Source organism: Chelonoidis abingdonii, chromosome 4 (assembly GCF_003597395.2).
Source record: "Chelonoidis abingdonii isolate Lonesome George chromosome 4, CheloAbing_2.0, whole genome shotgun sequence".
Lineage (NCBI taxonomy): Eukaryota > Metazoa > Chordata > Testudines > Testudinidae > Chelonoidis > Chelonoidis abingdonii.
The window spans coordinates 35,804,796-35,814,013 of NC_133772.1; the positions used below are offsets into that span (position 1 = coordinate 35,804,796).

General features: G+C 39.9%; 1 protein-coding gene across 4 annotated transcripts in view; it reads left to right on the forward strand.

The window, feature by feature from the left end:
- The window catches only part of CPT1A (carnitine palmitoyltransferase 1A), a 67,797-nt gene extending 59,082 nt beyond the window's left edge, over nt 1–8,715 (forward strand). For all 4 annotated transcript variants that reach the window (XM_075065049.1, XM_075065047.1, XM_075065050.1 and 1 more), the window contains 2 exons: nt 934–1,026; nt 5,567–8,715. In XM_075065049.1, coding sequence (XP_074921150.1) covers nt 934–1,026; nt 5,567–5,653 — 180 coding nt within the window. In that variant the 3' untranslated portion in view covers nt 5,654–8,715. The remainder of the gene's footprint in view (nt 1–933; nt 1,027–5,566) is intronic.
- Nucleotides 8,716–9,218: the final 503 nt, after the last annotated feature.

A 9,218-nucleotide genomic window follows, 5' to 3' on the forward strand; every position in this document is an offset into this window, starting at 1 on the left:
GGATTCTTTCCCGCTCCCGCTAGAATCCTTTTCAGCCTCAGGTCCACATCCTGTATCTTAGCACCCGGCAGACAACACACTCTTCTGTTCTCCCGATCAGGTCTAGTTACAGGCCTGTCTATTCTTCTTTTAATGCTCTACGGCCAGGGGTGGCACTTCCATTTAGGCGACCTAGGCGGTCACCTAGAGCACCAGGATTTGGAAGGGCGGCAGACTGCTCCGGTGGACCTCCCGCAGGCGTCCGTGCGGAGGGTCTGCTGGTCCTGCGGCTCCGGGCACCAAAAACCCTGGCGCCACTCCTGTCTACGGTGCACGACCCTGTAGTATAAAGGAAGAACACTAGGGTATCAGACTGCTCAGCAAGAATGGGAGATGCCCCCACGTATAGGAAGGATGCATTACATTTAATAAGTAGGAGGTGCACAGATGGGACAGTCCTTTCTGTGTGTATTATAGGGTCTGTCCCATGGAGCTGCATTTTGACACTTGGATGGTCATGTGCTGATAACATTGAAGGCAGACCATTTAAAGTGTTCTGTGTTCCTCTAAATAGCAGTAATTATTTGAGCTGAAGCATCATTAAACATACATTAAAATTTATTTTTGCATTACAGCAGAGGTTATCAACTGAGAGGTATATCAAACTTTTTAGAGAGTTGCTTCAAGCTTACTAACAGTAATTATAGTGAAAGTGAGGAGCCAAATTTGGCCTGGCTGTCTGTTGTGACCTGAGATGCAGGGTGGGAGGGGGGCGGGTTCCAAGTTTAAAAACAAAAAACCCCAAAAACTGCCAAGGTGAAGCATGGTTCAGAAAAGGTCAAGAATCCTGGCTTTAGAGAAAACTTGAAGTTATTTTAATACCTAGTTATAGAACAGGAATTGTGCTGTTATATATGAGTGTATTAAACATGTTGCTAAATACTTTTTCCACAGGTTGCTGATGATGGTTATGGTGTGTCTTACATTCTTGTGGGTGAACACCTCATCCATTTCCATGTGTCCAGCAAATTCTCTTGTCCTGAGACAGTAAGTGTGAAGTAAAATTACAATTCTATTAACCTTTCCTACACAGCTCAGTAGTGATTACGTTTGCAGATTCATTTGTGAAATGTCCCTTGAGTCATATTTTTAAAAACATATCTGAATCTGTAGTATGTGGCTTCTCTGTGGTTACTCCTGCTGACTTTTTTAGATCTGCTGTCAATCTGTTTTTCTCCACTTGTATGTGTTGAATATCTTTATAAACAATGGAAGCTGCCCCCATTCAAGTTTATCAAGACTTTCATACACCATGAAAATATGTGGCCTGATCTTTTTCTCTTCCATGCAGTGCCACAGGACTCATGTAAGAGAGTCCTCATCCATCCAGTAAACACCACTGGTGGATTCTCACTAATACTGCACATCTTTCTTCAGGCCTTCCACTAATTGGAGGCATTGGAGCTTTAAGACAGTGCAGAATGTATGCCATCTCTTTCTGAAACAAGTTATCTCCTAGCTTAACTATAGTATGTGAAGCTTGTCCAGTTATTGTGTTGATTTAATAAACGTGTAGTATATTCTGAAGCTTTTAGTGAGGGTCATCCATTAGGACAGGGGTAGGCAATCTATGGCACGCGTGCCGAAGGCAGTACACGAGCTGATTTTTCAGTGGCACTCACGCTGCCCGGGTCCTGGCCACTGGTCTGGGGGGCTCTGCATTTTAATGTAATTTTAAATGAAGCTTCTTAAACATTTTAAAAAACTTATTTATTTTACATACACCAATAGTTTAGTTATATAGTTTAGACTTATAGAAAGAGACCTTCTAAAAACATTAAAATGTATTACTGGCACACCAAACCTTAAATCCAAATGAATAAATGGAGACTTGGCACACCTCTTCTGAAAGGTTGCCGATCCCTGCATTAGGATCAGGTGGGACTATACTGTGATACAGGTCGAGCCACAGTCATTGATTTTATTTTTTTTCCTGTGTTTCTATAAACCTGCTGAATTTTAGCCACATAGGTGATCTCATTGTCTTGTTGGGACTGATCTCATAAATAATTTAAGGTATTGTTGCAGGGGGCAACAGTTGGGGTTCGTTTGCCCGGTGTGCATAGCCCCGATTATCACACCGGAATGGAGGAGCGAATCTCTTTATTTGAAATCAAATAAGGTGCAGGAGATACAAATCTTAAATCATGCACAAATCACTATCTGTTGCCATGTCTTATATACCTTACTTGTTTACAGAGATGTTCACAAGTGCTACAATTCATCATTTACAATTCATTAACTACCGGATCTTTTAATTAACTATATCCTTAACCCATACTACTGCCCCCCCCTTTGATCGATTACATCTTATATCATGAACAAAAGAACAAAAGAAAATGATAAATGATCACATGTACTCATGCTAGCTAGCAGGCCTGAGAATGTAAACTTCTGACCCCACGCCATATTGCCTAGTTACTTAGAGCTTTCTCCCCCCCCCCCCAACAGTATCTTAACGATGCTTCCAGTGCTACTATTCCCTATTCATAAATGGATTAGGACATAAATTGTTGTCCTTGCGTCATGCAAATTCATCCTTTAGTTGCTTCGGTTTTTTGCCTTATTCATCAGTGAAGTCAGAGTTCCATACCAAGAAGGAAGCACTTTTTATTAGTGACCTTGACTTCAATACTGTTTCTACATCCAGTGTGCACTGTGTTCAGTGTTATTAACTGTTTGGTCCTATTTTTAATCTTAATTCCTTCCTTTCGTTATTGATCTTTAACTTACAAGAAGGAAAGTTGGTCTGGTTCAGAGTTTATTATTAATAGACTAGAGCATTGTTGCACAATTATTTACTATAGTTTTCATAACCATCTGGTGCCAGAAAGATAAGAGATCCTAACACAACCTCAAGTACAAAATGTATTTGTGATGGGTTACCCCCCCCGTCCCAGGTGTCACCTGATGTACTGGGGTACCAGTGAGTCTGCCTGCCTGTTCCAGCAGCCTGGGCTCCCTTACACTGTCCTCCTGAGTCAGGCCCTCAAGCCTACTCCAGCACACACACAAGTAGGGACACACCCAACTGCAGAAAGCCAGACACTAAAATCAGCTCTGCATGGGAAGACTCAGCTAGCGAATTGTGCAGCAGTCGAGTGCACACCACTCTCTGGAGTGCAAACTCAAAATTACATCGTCTTGCGTTGCACAGAGGACTGTGCAGTGTAAGCTCATGAAAATTGCTTCCTCCTTCAATATGGAGGAAGATATGCACAGCTTTTTGCCCCCCAGTTTTGAAAACTGTTTTTAGAGAGAACAAAACAAATTTATTAAGTACAAAAGATTATAAGGGATAGCAGACAGATCAAAGCAGATTACTGAGCAAATAAAACAAACATGCAAACTAAGCTTAATACGCTAAAAAAAATTGGTTACAAACAGTAATTTCTCACCGTAAATGTTGTTTTAAGCAGATTGCAGAGATTCTTGATGGCAAGTGTTTCTTGCTTGCAGATTAAAACTCCAGGTATTTCTTTCATCAGGCCAGACACTTTTCCAACCTGGGCTCAGTCCCTCCCGACCTCTACTTTCTCTGTTTTAGGCCTTGTCTACATTGGCAAGTTTCTGCACAGTAAAGCAGTTTTCTGCAGTGTAATTCCCGAGGTGTAGACACTGCCAGGCCACGTAGTGCGCAGATATTTTTCAGTCGCAGCGTTGCAAAAAAACCACCTCGATGAGCGTTGTAAGCCTTGCAGAACAGAAGGTCCAGTGCTGTATTGGCAATGTAAACACATAACAGCACAGAAAGTAATCAGTTGGCCTCCGGAAGTGTCCCATAATCCCTCAAGTGACCGCTCTGTTCATTGTTTTGAACTTGGCTGCCCTGGAGATGTGCATCCCTCCCCTTTCAAAGCTCCATTTCTGACAGCCATTGTGTGCTGTGCTCATCTTTTCCAGGACACAGAGCAAACCATTAATGTGGAATGCTCATGCTGTTGAACACAGAGGAGCGCGCGCGTGTGTGTGAGAGAGAGAGAGAGCTGTGCAGACAGTCCAGGGAGGGAGGTGGGTCTGATGTCAGCGTTCCCCACTTCCCCTGGCTCAGGACTGGTTGCTTCCTGCCATTGTCTGAACTTCAAAGACAGCATGTTGACACTCTGTCCCCCAAAACACACTGTCTGTCCTCCCACCCTACACACACAACCACACACTCTCTCTCTCTCTCTCTGCCCCCCCCCCCCACACTTCAGTTGAAAAGCAACTGGCAATGTACTAGGATGTCCATGGAACAATGGGATTGGGAAGCCTCCATCATGTGATGCTGTGCCTGCCCCACAAGGCATTGCAAACCCTTCCCACAACACCCTCCAGCCGGTTGCACAGTGGGATAGCTACCACAATGCACTACTCTCTTTGCCGCTGCAAGAGCTGCTAATGTGGATGCGCTCCATTGTCATAAGGAGCACAGTATGGACACGCAATAGCAGTTTAATTCCGGCACTTTAATAAAAATGGTATAACTTGTTGCGCAGAAACTTGCCAGTGTAGACATACCCTTATTTTTCCAGCAGTCATCCTGGGCGAGGATTCAGTAAAGAATTAACTTGATTAAGTCACTCTCCGGCCTTAAGTTTTACATATAGTGGGAATCCTTTGTTTTCCAGTGTGATCTCTTCCTCCTACCCCCTCTCTCCCCCAGTAGAAAAATACTGGTATTCTATTATGGAGTCCAACACCATGTGACTTTGATCACATGACCCTGCAGTGTCAAAGCAGCCATGAGTCTGAGGCTGTTTGTAGCATCCCAGGAAGGTGGGAAATTAGCATCTTCAAAGACCTATTGTTTTTCCCATAATGGTCCATCCACACTGATTGCATTCTGTCTGGTGGGCATTCCTCAGGTGCAAATACTTTTGTAGTACAGATGTATAGTCAATATTCCTAACTTTAGATACAAAAATCGTACATGCATACAAATAGGATAATCATATTCAGTCAATCATAATCTTTCCAATGAGATCTCACAAGACCTATCTTGCATAAAATACATCTTAGATATGCTATAATCATATTATAACAATATTTCTATAAAGAATATGGGGTGTAGTGTCACAATTGTCACCAGAGACTTCATGTTAAAAGATTTCTCCCAGGTCATCTATATTTCCTTATATTTTGCTGTCATTTGAAAGTCGGTTCCTGCTGAGTCTTTTTTTTAAAAAACATGTCACTCTTTGAAATAGTAATCTGCAGAAGTCAATGCTGTTCCTGAGGGAGAAAATTTTTCAATTTAACCTATCATAAAGACTAATCTAATTTCAAACTAAAATACAGCTAAATTCCATTTACAGGGAAGTAAATAGATATGGAGAAGGATCTAGGCTGAGATAGCCCTCTTATATACTGCATTAAAATTATTCAGATTTTCACATTCTCCTGCTTCACTATGAATAGATGACTGCTTCATTCCATAAATTTCAGAATTACAAAAAATGAAAGGAGGAAATAGATAAGTTTGGCTACAAGATAATGGTGGCAGTTTTTGCATTACAACTCTTTCTATGTCTTTTTATTCTCTTAGGATTCTCATCGTTTTGGAAAAAACATCAAGCAAGCAATGGTTGACACCATAGCTTTATTTGGCGTTGGTATGAACTCTACCAAGTGATTCCCTAATATCAATGCCAGTGTCCTACCACTGCGGTGAGAACTCTTGACTGATCAATGAATGAAAGCAAGATGTACTACGCAACGGTTAGAGGGGCATTTGGGCCATAATCCTCCAGTGATCACCTGTGAATAGGATTCAACACCTAGGCTGAGGTTCAAATGTCCTATCACTTTGCAATAGCTCAGAAGATTTTCTTCCCATAAGGGATAACTTTAGACATCCTATGTGATTCTAGGGATAGTATAAGGCAACATCATGTGAAAGGCATGTGTACTGTAGCTACTGTAGGCCTGTCTCAATTTTGTGTACATTTAGTAACTTTTTACTTAAAATCTGGGTCTACTTGTATTTCATAAATGAGTGGATAAAATTTATTAAGTCAACCTCAATCAGCAGAAAGTATTTTACTTCATACATACTAGTAGCAAAACATCAATTAGTATGTCTGCTGCTTCTGTCTGAGTGACAAAACCTGTGGCTATTCATCTAAGTTGTCACTTTTTAAAGGTATTTCTTTGCATTGAAAATATATCACAACCTGACATAACCTACTGTAATGCACTAACTGAAAATATATTGTGCTTCTTGGCAATAAGTAAATGCTGCAGTGGGTGGTAAAATAGTTGTATTACATAAAAGAATGGCAGGTATCACCTATTTTCCTCTGTTTTATAAGCATAGTTTACCACATCCTAAATTCTGTTAACATCTGAACATACCTGCATGTTGTATGAGCCAATGCCTTAAAAATGGAGGGTCTCAAATACAGGGAAATCTTACACTGTGGGATTCTTGTTTTTTTAATTATTTCTATAAATTTTCTATGCTGAACAAGTGGAATGGGATTGTAAATTTAATTCTCAAATTGATTTATTTAGGTGAAACACAGGATATGAGTTCATGTTTTTACACATTACAATTTGGCTGAGGGCCTCTATGTGAAATGCCCCTTTTTCCATCTAATGAAAGACCAGTCCTGGTGAGACAATGAACTAACTTTTGTTTCAGAACCACATTTCTAAAAACACCATTTTGCTGTATAAGTCACCAAAGATAACTGCTGCATCTCATGCATGTTTTCTGCAGGACTCCAGGGAATGTAGCCATTAGCTACATACAAACCTGTTGGGCAGTCCATAGACTGTCTGCAGATAAGGAACTGCATCTTGTCTACCCTCATGCTTAAAGCAGCACTCACCACATTTCCAAACATCTTTACAGGGAAAGGATTAAGACAGCCAAATGGTAATGCCAGAATGGTGAAATCTAGCATTCTCTGGTCTCTGCCTGGAGCGGCTCTGGGTAGGGTCAGGGTGAATCAACACATAGTTAATGAGGAAAGGAAATGGGGAGAGACGGAGGGAGGGGGGAAAAACAGCAGTACCACTCAGAAAGGTATATAATGGAAATTTTAAAAGCGGAGTAAAGAAACCTTCACAGTTCATGGTTGCTATGAAATTAAATGAAGTAGCTTTTTGTGATGCCTCTCTTCCCTGGGATTCAAGGTTGTGTTCCTTTTAGACAGTCTTTATATCACACAAGCCTAAGCAGCATAAAATGTGGCAAGTACTTATCAAAGCAACTGTATATAAAAGGATCATGTAACATATACAGCGGTGGTCATTACAAAAATGACTGCTGCTCCAGGGCTATAACAACATTAACAGCCCTGTAAAGGAAAATGTCTAATTTATCTTTAGATTGAGAATATGAATATTTTCTGACCCTTATCTTGTTTTGACTCTGCCACGTAAATTTTTTTCCCTCTGGGTTTCACACGAATTCAATACACAAGTTTGGGAAGAGGCCCTGCTGAAGATTACAGATGCATAGTCATGTAAATATTGTAATGCGGGAACCGGACAGAAGTGAGTCAGATGATTTTTATTGGGTCAGATAGTGTGCAGGCAAAGAGATTATCAAATAAGCCTTACTGCAATTGGCAGGCATGGCATCTAATCAGACTATTGCAGCAACTTCACAGTGAATTGTCCTTTTGGAGCTGCAGAAATCATGCACTATTTATAATGACCACTGACCAATCTGTATTAACATTGACATATTAGCTTTTGTAGGAGAATTTTTTATTAAGAAAATATTTAGGTTTGACTCTCAGGTTTTAAATGTTTCATATGTAATTGTAGGTAGTGCAGTTATCAATGCAATTTTACATTCCTTAAGAGAGTGTAAATATAATTGGCACAGGAAGAGTTTGTTTTTATTGTATATGTTGAAAAGGATAAGTCTTATGTATTTTTTATTTGGAGCAGATAATTTCTAAACATAGTTTGTATTTCATTTATCTTAGAATGTCAACTGCATGTAAATAAAAATGTGCTCTTTTGGATGTAAATCTTAAATGCACAGTGAATGTAGGTTATCAATTAAAAGTTTTTTAATCTTTCTATCGTCTACATTATGTACACAGTGAAATTGCTCACTTTTGTTTGCATAAGTTGTATGAAAATGACAGTTTACCTATAATTTTTAGTGTGGTACACACAATACTAAGAAGCATGGCCAAGTTAAAATATTGTGTATATATTTAGAAAAATTCTTGGTTGATTCTCAACCAATGATTTAAGGAGGACAAAGCAAAGGTTGAGTAGGCAATAGAATCTGGTAGGAATTATAGTAAATCAGTTATTACATGGCACTGAGGAATTGGCTGGACAACTCAATTGTGCATTTCCAGAATTTCTAATATTTAGCTTTTTGGTGTGATTTGAGACACTTAATATTTAGGTGTTAACACTTACCTGGTGATTGGCCCTAACTATTTTTAAAGTTTTCGGGGGTTTTTTGTTTTTGGTGGGAATAAGGATTAGGGTTTCTGACTTTAGCCCTACAAGTTTAAAAAAGTTCCTAACTTATTATGCTTTGTACTATATTGATTTCCTATATCAGATTTACTAATTTACACTGGTTTTATCATGCTCATTTATTCCACTTGTACCATGGTTTCATCAGTTATTTACATCTAACACTTCTAATTTGTTTAATTATATTTGTTCTGCCTTTCTAACTCTGAAAAATAAAAATTAAGGGTTTCACAATTATCACTCATCCTTTTGGAGTCTTCTTCCTTACCCTTTGCTCCCATGTTTCAGCTCATTGACCTAGGGTTACCACCTTGCCAGTATTTGAGCAGCGTGTTTTTTTTTTTTTAAAGAATTGGCCAGTTGCCAGAAAAAATAATTTAATCTACCAAAGTTGTTTTTTGTGGGTCTAAAGATTTGCATAATTATCATAATACACTGGGATATCTAAAGTTAAAAGTTTGTGTCCAGCTAAAGATGCTGCAGTGTTCCCACTTCCACAGTTTAAGCAATAACTGGTCAAAACTGTTGAAAATACAGCAGCTGTATGCTAGGGTTGCCAGGCATCTGGTTTTCAACCAGAATGCCCAGTCAAAAATGGACCCTGGTGGCTCCAGTCAGCATCACTGCCCAGCCCACAAAAATCTGGTCGGCCGTGCAACAGGGCTAAGGCAGGCTCCCTGACTCCACATGGCTCCTGGAAGTGGCCGGCATGTCCGACTCCTAGGCACAGGTGGTTATGG